The sequence below is a fragment of the Elephantulus edwardii genome, unplaced genomic scaffold (genome assembly GCF_000299155.1).
Source record: "Elephantulus edwardii isolate Elephantulus edwardi_28Jun2011 unplaced genomic scaffold, EleEdw1.0 scaffold00114, whole genome shotgun sequence".
NCBI lineage: Eukaryota > Metazoa > Chordata > Mammalia > Macroscelidea > Macroscelididae > Elephantulus > Elephantulus edwardii.
The window spans coordinates 2,515,311-2,534,999 of NW_006399864.1; the positions used below are offsets into that span (position 1 = coordinate 2,515,311).

Here is a 19,689-nt window from a genome sequence, read left to right on the forward strand (position 1 = left end):
GCCTTCAAGAGATGCGAACGCCACTAAGGAATTAGTAACGCTAGAGGCAAATAGGGAATCCGGTGCAAAACCCTGCAGCAAGCCATCACCGGGGAATATGAAAAGAGGGTCGTGAGTGGCAAATACTAAAAGTCCGGAGTTTGTTTAAAATCCACAGCAATAAAGGAACATCACCAAAACGCGAGATTTGCACTTTGCAGTCTCCCCAGCGTCCTCAAACTCCCGGCGAGCAACGCGCCACCCATCTCGCTCCGCCCCTTGTTCCGAAAGCCCCTCCGGAGAGTTGCGTGCACGTGCGTAGCGGATCCCGCCCCTTTCGCGCTCTCCACCAATAAGAAATGAAATCGTAACTAGCCACCGCCCCACGGCCTATCATGTGATCTCCTCTCCCCGCCCACTCACCCCCCTGCTTCTAGGTTCTGTGAAGATGGCGAAGGTCTCTGAGCTTTACGATGTCACTTGGGAAGGTAACTGAGCGCGGGGAGGGCCCAGAACGATTACAGGCTCGGGGAAGGAGTTACGAAGTACTCGCTGCCGTGGGGGAGTTGGTTCTGGCTACCCTTTTCTGCCCTGGGGCTCTCACTGGACGCGCCAAACTGAGTGGAACCTGGGGCGGGCGGGCCCCTGCCTTGTCCCGGCCTGGGGTCCCTAGTGTCCCCCGCCGACTCTATAGATTGATCGATCTACCTCCACAGGAGTCCACCGACCCAGGGTAGCTTTTCTTGTGAGGCAGGAGGGACGTGGTCCTGGGGCTGTCACTTTCTTGCCGTGTTTAGTAGGAGGCGCGGAGGAGCCTGGACAGGTGGCTGCTGGAGCTTCCTTGTAGCCCAGAAATACAGGGCCTGTTAGGCCTTGTGTGCCAAGTGCTATATAAGGCTTAGAAGTCCGTGCAGAAAGGTGTAGAAGAACCCTGAACAAATCTGATTCTTGTAAATGTTACTTTTCATTTCATTTTTCAAAACCGTATTTCCCCTTTACCTTCCCTGTCCTTGTTTATGCATTCCTTTCTCCTAACAATAATAATAAACAAAAAAAAGACATCCCACGCCAACACATTCTCGGCGGGAAAAAGAACTAGTTGGCTTTGGCGTCTTTGGCGGATTTCTTGGTTGATCTAAGATGGAATGTGCTCTTTAAATCTGAAAGCTGTCAAATCTTGGGCCAGCCTTGTAAGAAATTTTTCTTTTTTTTTTTTTTTTAATGTTTTGAGTCTTTAAATGGATTTCTACTTAGCATATTACCTTGCACTTCAAGAGGTAGTTTATTTCATGAATGCTGAAGTATGTTTAGAAATGGCCTGATAACTTGTGAGCCGAAAGTGTGGTTGTGAAACTGAGTTCAGTAACTTAATGTCTCCGTAGCCTCTCGTTTTGTGTCCTCAAGTAGGAACTGAATAGCACACCCTCCAGGGAGTTTTCAGAGGCAGTAAACTGCACGGGAGGAGATTTCCCATTTTTCTCCCTTGATAAACAGTTGGTGAATTCACTTTGTGACTCTGGGTTGGTAACGCAAATGCTTACTACTAAGTGAACGCAACCCTCTCCCTTGGAGCAGCTGGTGGATTTGAACTTCTTGCCTTTGGAATTGCAGCACAGCGTTTTACCACTGTGCCACCAGAGCTCCTAGTAGTCTCTATGACTCATTTCACTTGTATTGGGGGTAGGTGCGTTTATATTAATAAACAGCAGTCTTCAGTACTCAGTGCTTGTTCTTAAGTGGCACATGGTCCCTGCTTTCAAGGAGTTTATAGTTTGATGGAGAAAACACACCTATAAGTAGTTTAAAAAAAAAAGATATCAAGTGTCAGGATATGTTTTTTAAGCTGGGTAGTAGATAATGTGACTCTTATTTTTAAAGCTTTTTAATTACTTAATTTGTTTCATAATTTTTTTAGGAAGTGCTTAGATGAAGGCATATTCAGCATAGTTTCTCTGAGAATAATAGCATGTACAGAATCTTGAGAGGAATGGAATTATAACTACTGGTAGATAGTAGTTTCTTACCCTGAGGACGTTCTAAAGAGGAGTTCCTTATTAAGATTTGGCATGAAAATAATGACTACTTCACAAGTTGTTGAGGAACAAAAGATAAAACATTGAAGTGCTTGGTGAATTGTTAACCACTATTTAAAAGCATGCCTTTATTTATTAGTTGGTAAGGTGGGGACTTCGCGAAAGAGGGCAACACCCTCAAAGAGATGGATTACACAGTGGCTCTGACAGTGAACTCAAGCATATTGGAAATCGTGGGGATGGTGCAAGGCAAGATTTTGATCTTTTGTTCACTCTGAGTTATTGTCAACTCTACTGCACACATATAATTATGCCCTCCTTTTCCTTGGTGCCTTCTGCCCACATCTTCAGTTTTATCTGGAGCAGAGATAGTGACAATTATGTACGATCAAGCAGGGTTGCTTTGTTTTATATAGGCTTGCTGTGATTTGTTGTCAGTTGACAACACATACTAACAATCACATTCTTCGTCTATGGAGCCCTGGTAGTTCAGGGGTCAGTTATTTGGCTGCTAACTGTAAGGTTAGTGGTTTGAACTCACTCAGCAATTTAATGGGAGAAAAGACCTGGCATCCATATATATGCATTATGTGACACTGAGTTGGAACTCACTCATAGCTGACTCTCTAGCAGGTTTTCAGAGGCTGTAAATCACACAGGAGGATATTGCCCACCTTTCTCCTGTGGAGCAGCTGGTAGATTCAAACCATTAACCCATAAAACCTGAGGGAGCAGTTCTACTTTGTTACATATATAGGCAACTGGGTCACCAAGAGGGAGTTCTGGTGGTGTAGCCCCTAGAGAGTTGTGTTGTTAACTTGAAGGCTAGGCTTCTCTGGCAGTTTGAATTCACCAGTGGCTTCTCAGCAGAAAGATGGGTGGTCCTCTTCCCTGTACTTTACAGCCTTAGAAACCCAGTGGAGGGTCAGCTATGAGTTATTTCCAACTCCATAGCACTTGGAGGTCACTTCGAGTCAGAATTGACTTGATTGCATAGAACAGTGACCACGTTCTCCCACTTCCTCTCTGTAAGCTCTTAAGGGTGGTTTTCTGGATTGCCCTCGAGGGTCCATACTCTCCCTTAGTCATATACTGTTGTGCCTATTTCAGAGTATTTGTTGTTGTTGTTCTCCTCTTGCCTCATTATCCTTTGCATTTGCTTGAACTTCTTAACTGTCTTCAAAAGTTTTGTATGTAAGACATTGACTCAACCATTTCAGCCCTCATAGGAAAGGAAAAGAGAGAAAAAAATGCAACAACAACAAAAAGCCTAGACCTGGCCCTCAGTTATTATCTGTTCTCATATGTTGAAACATTTGCCCAATTGTGTAAATGTTGAAAATATTTGCCTCTCATTCTAGATGAAGAAAAGAACCAGGCCTATTGTTTACTGCCATATTACTGGAAACAACCCAAAACTCCTAAACATATTGCTCTTGAGTCCATTCTGAGTCATAGCAGCCCTTTGTGTTAGGAAGACAGTTGTTCCACAGGGCTTCACCGGCTGAGATCTTTTTAGAGGTGAACACAACATGCTCTTCTTCTAGGGTGCTGCTGAGTGAATTTGAGCCACACACCTTTAGGTTAGTAGCTGATAGCAAATTGTGACATATTTATCATTCACTTTTTCACTCTTTCTTTCTTCCCTCTTGTTGGCCATCAAGATAGATCCAACTGGTAGTGGACTCACCCATTATGTTTCGAATTACATGAAAGAAGAGTGCTCATTTTTCTCCTGAGCTGCTGGTAGATTCAAACTACCAGAGAAGCACAGCTTTTGTTTACCAAGAGCAACTTCTTACAGATTATGGGGAGCTTTGGTGGCCTAGTGGTAAGGAGCAGATGGAGTGGTAAGGAGAAAGATGGATAGTCATCTCCTGTGCGATTTATTGCTTCTGAAAACACGCTGGAGGGTCAGCAAGGAGTCATTTTCCACTTGTTGGTAGCCTTCACTACCACCACCAACATCATCATGTGGGTGGAACTCATAATTTGTTGACTGAATGAATTATTACTGGAATTAATGTCAAATTGTCACAAAGACATTATATATTATTTTTAAAAGTTATGAGATAATTTCCTTACTATCCCATATTAAATAATATTAAAAAGATTGAGCTAGTTGAAATATTGATGTGGAATTATATAAATCAAATTGAAGATGGACTTAGGCATCTCCATAAACTAATAGGGTAGATGGTTTGCTCATCTGAAAATGCGAGGCTAATATTTTCCCAGAATATTCCATCTTCGAGTCTTTTAAGAAAAAGTCATTTTAGATTTTTATTTTTAAAGTCTGGAATAACAGATTCCATTAGGAGAATGATGAGAAGATTGTCGGATAGTGTTTTGTTTAAATTTGGCAAGAGCTGCTATCAATTTATCTGTGCCCCTATGGCTTTCATTCAGTAGTAGTATCATGAGTTTAAGCCATGGAAGTGGTTAGTTTCAAGAGTATTGCGATCCTCATAATAGAATTTATTACGTATTTATAAAAGGGAGTTTTGGGAGAGTAGTTTGTAGGGAGTTGTTCTGCCAACCCAAACGCAGCGCCACTCAGGTGGTTCAAATCCACCATTGGCTCCTCAAAATAAAGATGAACAGTCTCCTCCACACAACGTCCCTTTTCAGCAGGAAGTAGCTAAGAGAATACGCCATCTCCTTTTCCTTATGAATCAGGGTGAAGTCTCTCTCAGGGAGGAGTGATAGGGAATGGCAAAGGACACACTGACAAAGGAGATTAATGAGAACTGGCTTTGACAAGCACTGTGGCAATTGGACAATTAAAACACATTTGGGGGCCAGAGGAAGAAGAACGAACTGGGGAGGAGGGTAGAGAAACAGTGCAACAATGAATGAATGAGAACCCCAAATCTCTGTAAATGTTCATTAAAACTAATAAAAGAAAAAAAAAAAGTGTAGCTTCTGACTTGGCAGTAATGAGTTTTGAGTGAGACTCTTTATTGGGCTCAGTAAACAATATTAAAGAGATATTATTTATTCAGCTATTTGAAAATGTTGACGTTTATTATTTAGTGGATGTTTCTAATAACTTCACGATTTGGGGATAGGAAAGAGAATTTTGAATTATACCCAGAAGGCAAACCCGTTGTTGTTGATTTTGACTCATGATGAACCTTGTATTGGGTTTCCAAGGCTGTACATCTTTTCAGTAGGAGACTGCCCATTTAGGAGGTTGTAGTCAAGTTTCTTGAGAAGATATTTGTGCTGGATGTGTACTGATATAATGCCTGGCATAGTTAGTTTCCTAGAGTTGTCTCAACAGAATAACATAAAGCAGGTGACTTTAGACAGCAGGAATTTCTATCAAAGTTCTGGAGCCTTAGAGTCCAAATTGAGAGTGTTGGTAGGGCTAGACAGTGCCTGTTCTAGTGCAGATCTTTCTTTCTCTTTCACCTTCTAGTAGCTCCTGGTATTTTATTAGTTGGTTTTTGTTTTTTTTCTTGCTGGTACAACGCCTCACTATGTTTCTGTCGTCTTCTTTCATAAGTGCACTCTTCAGATGGGATTAAGTCATACCCTACACCAGCTAATAGGTGTTTTATACATCTCTGTTTAATTTACCATTAAAGATTATCCTCTTCTAGAAAAGATTTCTTCCTTTAATTTTCAGAAAACAGTCTTCCAATTTGCTTTTTAGACTTTTCTTTTTTTAAGTTAAAAAATGCCTTTTATTATATTAAATATACACAACAAATACAGATCAATGTCCAATTACCAAGTTTGTCTTACAAATTTCACCTCTACTAACAAATTATACAAAATATTTACAATTATATATACAAAATTCCCACCTGTTTGTAACCTCTGGTCCGTTTGTGCTATCTCATATCTGCAAGACAAATCTATGTTAATATTTAATATTCATGTACTTAAATCTTCTCACATTGGGGTCTTTATTTCCAAGTTGCCAGAAAGTATCTTACTGGGACGGAAAAATGCTAGATACAAACTTTCAATAAAGTGCAGTTTCAGACCTTAGGATCCGTTCTCTTCTCTCACACAGGCAACCACAGTTCAGATGGACTTTTTTTCTTATCTACTTTGGGGGATCTTGAAGAAATCTCTTTGGTAGTAGAATTAGCTGCCTTCTCAAGTACTGGCTTTGCTACAGAATTTTCTTTTGCTGAGTTTTCTACATCATCTTGATTGTTAAATCTAACGTCCCTGAGTGGTATAGACAGTTTGCACGCATCTGAGTTGTTCCAAACTCACTCAACTGTGCCATGGAAGAATGAGCTGGTGAGGTGTTTCCATAAAGATTACGGCAACGAAAACCCAATGGAACAATTCTAACCCATCACACATGGGCTCAGTTGGAATTGACTCAGTGGCAACAGATTGGGTTTTGGGGGTTTTATTAAAATTTGAAGTTAGTAGTCTTCTTGCTTATGCAGATATAAGTGTTAAATGTGGTCTGTGAAGGTGCTGAAATAGCTAAAATTCAGTGTATCTATAAATATGTTCACATTTTGTTGAATAATAGTTCAAAGAGCTCCTCAGCTTCATATAGATTTTGAAAATTTATCTCCTGGCCTCCTCCACATTTCTTTTCCAAGTTGGATGGTCCATTTTATCTTTGGGATATGATTTTCTAATAAATCTGTCTTTGCTTTTTAACTAAAAAAAAACACAACAAAAACAACAAAAAACCACCACCAAACCAAAACCCCAGCCCAAAGCCTATCTTCAGTAGACAGTCATCCAAACCTACCTTTGACTGTCAGTTTATATGCTAAATAATGTATTAACAAGACCTTTAATTGGGTACTTTATTCTCATCCTCGTTGTTCTTTTCCTGAAGATAATGTGTTGAACTAAACAAGCTTGCTTCTGGATCTCACATACTTTGACCAAAGAGTCAAAAAAGTCCATTGTGGCATTAACAGAAAAGGAAACACCAAGAAGGGAAGCAACATTTGTTAGGAAGAGAAGATGTGGTTTTCTAGTGTGGTGAGCTTGAAATAATGGAGGAAACATTTTTTCAAAAGACATAACTTTCTCATTTTTCTTTTTATTCATAGTTCAATTGATAAGTATATTTATAGCATTTCTGAAAAGATTAATGTGTGATAAATATATTCACATTGTATTTCTGGCAGCATCCTAGGTATGACAGGCTCAGCTGTGTAATTAATTTACAGGTGAAATACTAATTTACAAAAGCTGTATTTTCATATCTCAGCAGTGTTCTTTGTTTTCTGTTTAGCTATTATATGTGTGTACTGTGGGTTAGACTGTTCTTAGCAGTAATGCTTAAAAAGAGTATGTTCTCTTTCTCACAATATTTTCTCACAAACTACAGTTAACAAATACAATTTATAGTTCAACTCGAGTTTACTCATACACTCAGTCCTTCCATGGCACAGCTAGTTAAGTAATTGACCATGCACCAACTATTGACAGTTCATGCTCACCCAGAGCCACTCTGAGGAAAGCACTGGGGACTTGCTTCCGGAAGACCACGGCTTTAAAAACCCTCTGGAACATTTTTATCCAGAATTCTGTGATTTGAGATCAGTGTGATTTGGAATTAACTGAACAGCAACTCAGACCATATTTGTACATATTCGTAAACACATTCCTTTGTGTGTATGTGTATAGAGTGAAACCTTAGTAAATAGGGTTATTTCCATGAGCAGATTCCTAAGGGTGCAGTGGTGGTAGTGTGGTCTGTAGAGAGTTACATTGTCAACCCAAAGCTGGCATCTCTCTGGCGATTGGAATCCACCAGAGACTTTCCTAGTGTGATTTACAGGCTCCCCCAAAATCCGTTGGAGGGTCAGTTATGGGCTGATTCCAACTTCACAGTTAGGAGTTTGAATTTGTGTTGATGAGCAAAGCCATCCTTGCATCCTTTTTAAGCTTCTCTTTGCCCCAAGTTGATTTCACGTCCTACTAACAGCATGCGGTACTGCACAGGGTGAAAAACACATTCGTACTAGTGTTGTCTGTGCACAGAAAGGATTTATCTTTTACCTATCAAATGACCTTTTGTTCAGATTATTTTCAACATCCAGAAACAATCTGATTAGACATTATTTGTGAGAATGTTTATTATTCAGAAGCCCTCTGTTATCCCATAGACACTGACCTTTGTAAACAATATATTGACTCGTGAAAATGAAGAAATGTTATTTTAGAATATATAATAAGTAGGAGTGAAGAAAATAGGATTTGAGGTGGGAATTTTGGACTAGCAGTCAGCTGAAAAAAAAAAAACCAAACAAACACAACACAACAGAGCAAGTTTGTTGACTTTCAGATGTTCCACAGGGGACTGTGGGCCTTGTGGAAGGATAACCAGAATGAACACAGCCATTCTTGTTTCTCCGTTAGCCACAGTATTTAGTGAAATCCCCATGGCTTTGAGAAGCATGCCTTTTTTAGAGGATAGAGTAAAAGTAGTTTTAAGCCACCTTTGAGAAAGAAATGAGGGGAAGATCCTTTATTGCTTGCCAGATGCAGGAACATTTATTAGAGATTTTCCTTCAAATAAAGGTAGTTAACAGTTTTGTAGCACTTTATATCTTATAAAGTGCTTTGTTTTAATTATCTGTCATAAACACAGGCCCAAGGAGATGCAGAAAATGCATGAAGCTGCATGGAGGACAATGGTGGTGTCCATTGATAACTGACGCGTGCATGTCTTGCCTGTAATAAAAATCAGATTAAAGATAATAACCTCAAAAGCATCTTAACTGGCTAAGCAATATTTGAGAGCACCAGATTATTTCCCTTCGTATAATCTTTATCCTAGACCTCTAAACAGGTCTTTTGCATTTTCTAGCTTAGGTCACTAATCACTAGATGTCTTAAGTGACATGTCACCAAGTGGTGACAGAGTTGGAGGTTATACTGTGTTCATTCCTCTCAGAATCCTGCACCCTTTCTACTACTTTATGCTCTGAGTCGGAGGCTAGCATACTCCCCCCCCCTCCTCCTTTCTGTAGCACCATAGAGTTAACATTTTCAGCTTTGTAGGTCATATGGTTTGTTTCAGCAATTTGACCCTGCCATTGTAGCACAAACCAGTCACAACACCTAAAATGACAGAGGTGACTGTGTTCAGACAAAGCATTTAGTTACAAAACAAGTGGCTGCAAGATTTGCTGTAGTTTGCTGATCCCTGTTTTAAATCCCTTGCTATAAATGAAATGTTGGGGGGACTGAAGCCAGGGATGATAGGATTAGGAAAAGAGGAATAGCATTTGATTTTTTAGAACAAGCTTCAAAACTTGTTGGTTCAAAAACCTAAAGAGAATTAACAGTGGGCATAGAACAAGGAAGAAAACAGAATAGAAATGAATGATATTTATAATATACTAAGAATTTACTGTTCTAAACACATAAAATAACTCATAATGCTTGCCACAACACTATGAGAAGGTTATTATAATTTCTGTTTTCTTTTGAGAGAACATTAAAGCACAAAGTAATTAATTCAGTCAAAACTTTACCACTAGAAATTGGCAGGGCTAGTGTTTGAACTCCTTCAATTTGGCTTCTGCATTTTGACTCTTATCCACTGTTTTTGTGTGAAATTTCAAAGGGAAAAAATTATTCATGTAAATATTTCATCTCTCTAATAAGTGCTTAATGTTTTGAGAAAGAGTTTCATTTTTTAAAAAAGGTACTTTTTTTTACTGTTTGTAAAATTGTTATAAAATATAACTGAAAGAGAAAACACTTGTATGACCAAGTGTTTTTTTTTATAAACTGAACACGCCTTAATTATTCCCCAGGTCAAGTAATAGGACTTCATTATCCCGCTCTAGAAACGCCGTCATATGCCACTTCCCAAACCCAAGTCTCTCTATCCACTCATTAGTATTATCTGCATTTTACCAGTAATCTCTTTTTTACATTTTTAATAGCTTTATGTGTATATATGTCTCCACTCTTGCTTTCTCGTTTGCTCTCTTGTTCTACTATCTCTGTCTCCCTGGATACTATTCTTTAGGCTTGTCCTTTTTTATGAAGATTGCTGTATCTTTCAAATCTCTTGATTATAGGGTTCCTTTGACATCCTTTTTGTTAATGTATGAAACAATTTGGGTCTTATGACTGTCTTTATAATACTGTGTTTTGTACTCATGGTACAGTTCAAAATGTTTCTGTAATTCCAGAGAATTGGCAGCTAAACCTGGATCATTTTAGATTTTATCTTGCCCCCTCCCCCAATACTGTGTTATTGTTGTGTGCTGTCAAGTAGATTCCAACTCACAGCAACCTTGTATGAAAGAATAGAACTGCCCTATATGGGTTTCTAAAATGGAATCTTTATATGAGGATGTTACCAGATCTTTTTTGTCCCATGAAGTGATGATCGGTAGACTTGAACCTCTGACTTTCAGTTAGCAATTGAGTGCTTAACATTGCACCACCAGGGCTGCTTGTCAGGATTATTGTTAGGTGCCGTTAGGTTGGCATAATCGGTGCTTAAGCTCTGCAGAAGAAAGTTGTAGTTTGCTGCCATAAAGATTGTATCCTGGGAAAGCCTGTAGGACTTCTCAGTCCTGTAGTGTCACTACGCATTGCAGTCATTTTGGTGGCAATGGGTTGTAAGCCAGTTTGGTTTACTGAAACCTATTATTTAATCACTTCTTTGGGAAGAGTGCACGGGCACCGTATTCCCTCAGTTCTTAGATAGTAATCACATTTTGTGTTCTTTTTACCGGGAGCTCAGTTTTGTTGGCTGTAAAACTGATTTACACTTTATTTTTTTTCCCCCCCTTTTTTTTTTTACACATTTTTTTCCCCTTTTAGTATCTTATATTAGTTTAGTTTGTTTTGGCATAAACACTGCTGTACAAAAACTTAAGTAATCCTCTGATTTTCTTTTCCTTAAGGTCAGGTGCTCCTTTTTTTATAAGATAATAGAAGATTCTTCTCTCCTCCCTTTTTTTTAAAGACCAGCAATTTTGCTGGAACCTAAGTTGGCCTTGTTCTTTTATGGGTGCTAATACATGGATGCTAGTAGTATGTAGTACACTGTGTACATTCAAATTTTTTTATGTAAAAAAATCTTCAGTTTTTGATTGTAATTTTTAGTTACCTTATTGCTTTGCTTTTTTTTTCTTTAGGTATTTCTTTTTTCCTTATATTGGGTATTTTTTGCTAATTACAGTGTTTGCCATATTCTCAAATTCAGTTGGGTAAGGAGCTTCATTCACTGCAACCCCAAAGGCACAGTGTTCTAATCTACCAGGTGCTCTTTGAGAGAAAGATGGACCCTCTTGTGATTTACTTCCTCTGAAAACATGCTGGAGGGTCAGCAGTGAGTTGGTTCCTTCTCTCTGGTACACAACAGCCAACAGCTTAAGAAAAATAAACATCAAATTCTGTGAAATAAACTTGAAATTCTTTGTTGTGGTGGTGCACCCTCTGGTTGGAACTAATGCAAACCCGACCCTCAAGTGGGTTTTCGGAGGCATTACGGAAGGAGATTGCCCCTGTTACTCCTACAGAGTAGCTGGTGGATTCAAACCATGTGCTGTTGAGTTAGCAGTGCATCTCCTTATCACTAAGCCACCAGAACTCTCTGTGTTTTGGAGAAAGTGCACCAGGATGCTTCTTGCAGGCAAGGACGACACAAAGGACAACACAGCTTCATCTCACGTACTTTTGGGCATGTTGCCAATAGAGGCTCTTCTCTGAAAAGGGACATCATGCTTGAAAAGTGGAGGGTCAGTGAAGGAAAGGAAGACCTCCAATGAGATGGGTTGACACGATGATTGCAGCAGTGGGTTCAACTGTGTTAGAGATGATGAGGATGGCACAGGATAGGACATGTTTCAGATTGTTGTTCATAGGGTTGCTGTGACTTGTATTTGATTCAGCAGTACCAACAATAACAACAAGAAGGGTGTTTTCTGATAGCCATCTCTCCAGTGCTAATAGTTTACTATGATCAGCTCACTGCCACTGAGGCAGTTCTGACTCCTAGCTGACCTCCATCTGCTTTCTGAGACTAACTCCTAATGAGAGGCGATGGCCCTTGGAGTTACTGGTACATTTGAACCACCATCTTTGGGATAGCAGTGCAGCTTACTAGGAGCTATACCACCAAAGCTATATGCTATCCAATGAAAAGGTTATCAACTTGAGTTAGTAGGTGAACTTCAAGAGCACCTCCCTTCAATATTTTGAGATTTTTACGAATTTCTTTTTGAAAAAGAATTTACAGCTTTTGTTGAAATTTTGGAAGTAACGTATAGCTCTGAAGGAGTTGATATCCAAAGGTACTATAGGCATAGAAATGATCTTTGGAAATGTATGTGTCATCTTTACAACTGGAGATAGTTGTAATACCAGCTGAAATGAATTTTCTGTCTTCTAAACTTGTATTAAATGGATTTTCTTCTTAGTTTAGAGATACCGTGTGGTCTGCTGCATGAGTTTGAGTTTCTTTTCTTTACCTAAGATATTCATCTCATCTTGTTAATTGTTTGCCATTAATCAAATACATACTTATTTTCTTTTTACAGAAATGAGAGATAAAATGAGAAAATGGAGAGAAGAAAACTCTCGAAATAGTGAGCAAATTGTAGAAGTTGGAGAGGAGTTAATTAATGAATATGCCTCTAAACTTGGAGATGATAGTGAGTTCTTTAGTTAATTGCCTTTAATATGATTGGAAGGTGCACATATCTCTTTTCTGGTGCTTAGTAGTTACTGTTTTTACCTTCAATTAAATCTAAGTGTATATATAATGTTTTCTGCTGTTCAGGTCAGCTTCTCTGTAATTGCTCACGTCTGAAAGTTTACTGATACTACGTGAAAGATGTATAATTGTTGGTAATGGTATTTGGTATCTTGGTTGGTTTTAATTATGGTGCCAACCGTAGTTGGTATTCTTGTTTAATGCTCAAAAACCTATCATTCCAATGAAACCACAGCTCTGGTTTGACCAATGGTATTTCATAAAGATTCTTTAGAATAACTATAATGTTTAAATAATTTTAATTTTTTACTTTATGAAATACTAAAATATTTTTAAACATTGAAAGCGTATAAACTCAAAACCTGAACTCTTCACCATCAAATCTATTTTGACGTACATGAACTGTGGGACAAAGCAGAAGTGCACCCCACGGTTTCCTAGACTCTAAATTGTTCAGAAAGCAGGTTGCCACATCTTTGTCCCGTTGGGAAGTAGCTAGTGGTTTTGAACAGTTCTACTAGGAATGTTTTGCTTCCTTAATTTCAGAAAAAACGTCATTATCTCAGCTTTGAGTTATACATGGTATTTTCTAGTATATGAGAGATCAAGAACAATTAATTAATATCCTGGTTTTGGTGATTTTTATTTTAAATTCAGTCTCTTTCCCCCTTTATATAACTAGTTTGGATCATCTATGAACAAGTGATGATTGCAGCCCTAGACTTTGGACGGGATGATTTGGCATTGGTAGGTATTTGATTACATTTTATCTTAGATTTAATTTGCTTCATAAATTACAGATAAATGTAATTGTGTAATTTTTACACAATTTTTATGAGCTAATTCCATAGCTATACTCAGGTCTACTCTGGAATTTATCAATGTTTGGTCCTTTACCAAGGATTTCCGGTGCTGGAGCTATTATGAGTAAATGGCACAAATGAGATGGATCGATTCTGTGACTGGAATGGTAGAAATGAGTGCATTAGAGATGGCTAGGTTGGCACAGGATAGAACGGCGTGTAGGGCTCTTGTGCATAGGGTCGTAAGCATTACTATGAGTCGCAAGTGACTCAGTGGCACATAACAACACATAACAACAACAACAACAACATACTATATAACCCATATAATAAGTAGTTAAGACCAAGTATGTATGTTGTGTTTAATGTTTCCTTAGGCTGGTTTTGAATACTGCTGTAATAGTAACTGACTAATGAGATGCTTTGGGATACTGTAACTTTATATCTTCATAGTAATTCTGAAGAAGTAGGGTTTTTTAGTGTTCCTGGTTTACTGAAGAGGCTAAATTAGTTGCCAGAACAATTAATTAGTGAATTACACTGTTCCAAAGAGTTTAAAATAAGAAGCATAGTTTATAATAGGTTTATCTTTTGAGCTATTGAGTAATTTTCCTAGTATGTAATGTTACTGTTATGCTATGCAATATTGTAAATAAATATATAAATATAAATATTGCATGATGTCAAAGAATAAAGAGACCTCATCTTCACTTTGACTGACTTGAATATTTTTCTTAGCATGTCACATTCTTAGGATAGATTTTGAAGCTATATTTTAAAAATAATATTAAAAACTTAATTTTGTTGGTTAATTTAGCACTAAATTATAGGTATCTTTTGGTTATTTATATTTGGAGCACAAGAATGGACCATTTATGTATTCTTTAACATTTTTAGCATTTTCAGGGCTCTTAAAACTCACTATATAGTGCTGAGAACATAATAGATACTTAGACTTGATAATTTATTTAATTGAGTTGATGGACAGATTATTCATTTCTGTCTGAAGGAAACAGCAAGTACTCTCAACTTGATTTCTGCATTTTCTCACCTCAAATCAGAGTATGTGGACTGACAAGATGTTTGGTTATGTATGATTCGAACAGAGCAGAATTAAAATACTATTATGATTGTATTGTTGTTGTTAGGTGTCATCTAGTCATAGACAGCTCGTAGTGACCATGTGAACAAAAGCCCTGAACACTTGTATAACTTTCATCCATTTCTCTAAGTTTATAGAGTTTCCAGAGGCAAGCTATTTCGGAAGTGGATGCCACTTCTTCTTCCAAGCTTGTTTTAATCAGGGAGCTCCACCAAACACTGTCCACCCTGGGTAACCATTACTGCATTTGACACATCAGTGTCGCAGTGTTGAGCATCACAGAGCAACCACGAGTTTTTATTGTATTAGATAATTGAAATAACTAGCGAAGAACTTAGTTCTTATCTTGAGAATGCGTATGCTAAATTTATGAAGACCAGTTCACAGGTAACAGTAATTAGAGAAGCAGGTTAATTATTATAACTTTGTGGAAATATCATTGTTATGATGTAAGCAATTCATTGTTTGAAAAGCTACGGAATAGATAACATCAGAATTGTGTGGCATTTTTAAGGATGCTTGTAGAAAGCTTTAGGGCCTTTTGGCTAATCAGAGGTTAATAAAGAGGTTGCTGTATATAGGTGTACTGTAAAAATGGACTAGATTTACATGAAGATTTTGAGAAAATAGGGAGGAGCTAGCTAATTAGTGTAAATAGTTCTATTTATAAGAAATAGAATAACAGTTGGAATGGCGTAGGATATAGCTAGATGTTTGTGACTGTTGAATAAATCGCTAATAGGAAACTGTCTGCATGTAAGACCTGATATCATGAAAGCATTTTTTAAGAGAGATGCAGTATTTAAAGAGTTACGGTGGACCTCATCCATTGCTGATTTTCCCAACTTAGACGTTAAGTTTCTTATAACTGCTGCCTTCACTGCAATTCTATGCTTGTATTATTTACCCCACTATTTATATAGATTAATTTCTCTTTGTGCAGTTGTTGTTGTTAGGTACGATAGAGTCAGAACTGACGCATAGGTCACCCTCCAGTGGGCCTTCATAGACTCTAAATCACATGGGAAGAGATTGTCTGTATTTCCCCCAAGGAACCACGTACCTTTGAGTTGTCAGTTCAGCTCCTCAGTACTAAGTCACCAGAGCTCCCTGCTATGCCATTAGATCATACTAATGAAATGACTTCAAAAAATACATTAAAGAGTATGCAAGTCATTGCTTGTGGCTCATTTAGCATATATAGTTTAATAAATATTCTTTAAGTCTTACTTAACGGGTTTTGTTTTTTTTCTGTGGGTTTTTTTTTTTTTTTTTTTAGTTTTGTCTTCAGGAATTGAGACGACAATTCCCTGGCAGTCATAGAGTGAAGCGACTAACTGGCATGAGATTTGAAGCCATGGAAAGGTAACAGAATCTTATAAATTGTGCTGTGGTGGTGGTGGTGGTATATGCCTTCAAGTTTCCCGCGACTCATAGCGATCCTGTCACAGTAGTTCTGAATCCTGTCTTATCCTGAGCCAATCTCACTGTCTCTGACACACCAGTCCCTTTTACCCCAGTCACTGTAACAATCCATCCCATCCAGGGTCTTCCTTCACTGCATCGTCCTTCCACCCTTCCAGGTATGATGTCATTCTCTAAGGACCATCCCTCTTGACACCATGCCCAAAGTATGTGAGTCAGAGCTTAAAAAAGTGGCAAATAATCTGACTTAGATTTATGTAGATCCTCCTACGTCTGTGGCAAACATCTTTAATAGAAGTCTTTTTTTCTCTTTCTCTGCTGATCATTAAAATAGTGTTAAGAGAGCTCCTCAGGATAAATCCTATAAAAAATTTCATGTAAAATTGTAATCCAGTTGCCCAGTGAAATGGTACTATGCTTTAGGGTAAGAGCAGGTTTCAATATTAATATTGAAATTCAATACCTGTTGACCTGACAAATTATAATCAGAGCTGTAAAAGCTGGAGCCTGTAAAGCCGGAACCCTGTTAGAGCAGAAAAACACAAGTGTTTCCCACTTAAAACGAGCCATTGAGAGGGGAGGAGTTACGATGGTGCTCTGGTCAGGCACGCTGTATCATCCTTCTACAGCAAACTCCAGAAAACCCACGTGAAATAGAGGATAATCCTGGAACTTTGAACAGTAAGTGAAAGGAGAAGAATTTACACACCCATTGGAAGTAAAACTGATTGAAATACGTGAATAGCGAGAGAGAGATGGAACTGGAGGTATCCTGGTAGCTGGCTTGGCAAAGGGTGGTCTTTTTGAGGCAATGTGAGAAGTGTTCTTGGGTGAAAAGCATAGGAAGGCAACTTTACAGAATCCCCGGTAAGACAGACAGAGTGTAGACAAGTCTGTACTCAAGCAACATGGAAAGAAAATAAAAAACCAAAACAACTACATTTAAAGAAGGAAAGTAGAAAGGTGCGACTGTGGAAACTCAAGTGATCACATGCCAGAGAAAGAGCCAATAAATTCACCAGCAGAGGTCCTTGGGTAATTGGGTTAGGGAGCCATGAGGAGGAGAGAATCCCTGGGAGATGAAATGCTCCTGACTCCTATCTCTCAGTCAGTGAGGGCTAGATCTTGATACCCAGCTTACCCAAGACCATAGAGATGCCCACACCAAGGACCAGTGACTGAATGCGTACGCTCTTTTTGCCTTCTCCCCCATATTGTCATAGTGATCAGAGATGCCGTCCTATCCAAGCCACCGGGCCTCCCCTCCTCCACCAAGCACTCTGCTCAGCCCAGAACCCCTTCATTACTCCAGCAGTCAGCATCGTGTGTTCCCACGGAGCACCCTGTGCCAGCCACCTCTGTCGTCAGCAGCCTGCAGCGTACACTCATGGATCACGTGCTGTACGCCTGCTGTCTCTGTGGTCGTTGGTGTGTGCTCTCACAGAACACATGGCCTGTACTTACTGCCTTCCTGGATGGCAGGTGTGTGCACGTGTGAACCACAGGTGCAACCTTGTCCTTGTCCTTCAGCCTTCACCTTGCTCAAGGGCTCTATTGCAGTCACTGGTCAGTCCATCTCATTCGGCTCATCTTCTCTTTGCTCACCCTCCACTGTCCTCAGACTTTTCCCAAAGACTGAAAATGGCCTCAAAATATGTGAGATGAAGTGTCATCATCCTAGCCTCTAAGAAGAGTCATGATTGCATTTACTCTAAGACTAATTTGTTTATTCTTTAGCAGTCTGTGGTATATCCAGTACTTTCCCCCAGCACCACAATTCAAAGACATTAATACAAATCAAACACAATGAGATATCATCTCACCTTGAGAGTAATAAAAAGGATCATAAAAACTATTAACAGCAAATGCTGGTTAGGGTGCTGTGATACTGGAATTTCCCTTAGAATGGGATTCTAAGATGGTAACAGCTACCTTGGTAAATGGTGTGGTGAATACTGAAAAACTTTGAACTACTACATGATCCAGCAATCCCTCTAGGACATACATACTATGATATATACAGACGTCCTAGAGAAAGGAGAACTGGGACATGAATAGATACATACACATCTATGTTCATTGCATTAGTTACAGTAGCAAAAGGATGGAAGCCACTTAAGCACCCATCAGCGATTAGATGGATACACTATAGTATGTACACACAACAGAATACCACATGTTGCTAATGAATAATAATGAATTCACAAAACATCTCATTGTGGATCAATGAGGACGTTATGCAGAATGAAATTAATCACAGAAAAAATAACATAAGACTTCTATTGAAAAATGTCAAGAAAAGAGTAGACCTCTTTTTAACTTGGATAAAGGACAAGGCAATAGAAAGAAGAGGTCAGCAAAATGTTCCCAAGACGAAGGAAGACGTTACGAGGTACAGTAATGGTAAATGCTGTTACCTTCATGGCCTTTCAGTAGCAGTAATAACCTCTTTGTGATTGGATATGTAGACCATTGATGGTTGGATACATAAATTCCCAGCAGATGTGGGATAGTGCATGGGAGTGAGTATATTCACGAGCATATGTTCATTGGACAAGGGGGTATTTCTCCATACTTACTTGTAGATATTACAGGTATCCAGATACATAGCATGTAGGAGAAAAAGTTAAGACATCTTGTTAGCATTAATCAGTCACTTTGGACTAAATCTCTGGGCTTGGGGTCTTAACACCATAGTTTTGCAGGATAGATGACAATGAAGTGGTAGAAGGAACTGACTAATAATTTTAAGAGCAGAGGGCAGAATGTTTCCCAAGTCTATAGTAACTCCTGTCTCAGAGCAGACACTTTTAAAGAACTGAGGTTGGAGTCTTCTACCCGTTCTCTGATGATAAAATTCTCAAAATGGGTAAAAATGAAAGGAGAAGCCATCGACATGGAAGCCATCTGATGAATGGAGACTATAGATAGTAAGGTGCTTTGATAATTACCTAGACTGGCTCATTGATCTTGCATGCCTACAGAAGGTCTTGAGATCTGTGTCTATGCCAGTGGAAGATTATTTCTGTTCCAGGACAAAAACTGGTTCCACTTGTCAGATAAACACAAGTTTTATCTGACGAGATAGTCTTTGAAAGACTATCCATAGTGAAGTGGCAGGCAGCATGAAGACTTTTTGCCTTTAGACTTCTTTGGCTACCAGATATTTTTACTAGAACGTAGAACTCAGAACCTTGTGTGTGTATGTGTGTGTATTTGTGTGAGTATGCACATATGGGTGAAAAATATATATAACACGCATTTTTTAAAAAAAGAAGATAGGCTCGTGATGACAGATGAAGGGAAGATAAGAAAAATTATTTGAATTTCTGTCTTGAGTACCTTGGTCTTATTAATTATTAACTAAAAGACAAAATACAGGAGGATGAGGAAGGAATAGGTTTGGATTGAATGACATTGAGTTTTACGTGGTATTATGGCATATCTGCTGGAAGAGATAAAGACTTAGATGAATGTTCCAAAAAACTACTCAGAGATGCTATTTGTACTTTTCAAGCTAGTTTTGCATTGAAGGGATGAAACGATTATTGTAAGAATGTAAGTTGGCGCCTTTGTATGAAGAATCTTAAAAGGATTTGTTCACTTTGAAAGCTTTTGGCACATAATGCCAAATTGTCCATCAGAAGATTATATGAGTTC

At 38.7% G+C, this 19,689-nt stretch overlaps 1 protein-coding gene across 1 annotated transcript in view; it reads left to right on the forward strand.

Moving 5' to 3' along the window:
- The first annotated feature begins 398 nt into the window (after positions 1 to 398).
- The window catches only part of EMC2 (ER membrane protein complex subunit 2), a 50,644-nt gene continuing 31,353 nt past the window's right edge, over positions 399 to 19,689 (forward strand). The window contains exons 1-4 of the mRNA XM_006892330.1: positions 399 to 467; positions 12,524 to 12,637; positions 13,382 to 13,446; positions 15,884 to 15,969. Of these exons, the coding sequence (XP_006892392.1) occupies positions 428 to 467; positions 12,524 to 12,637; positions 13,382 to 13,446; positions 15,884 to 15,969 (305 nt within the window). The 5' untranslated portion in view covers positions 399 to 427. The remainder of the gene's footprint in view (positions 468 to 12,523; positions 12,638 to 13,381; positions 13,447 to 15,883; positions 15,970 to 19,689) is intronic.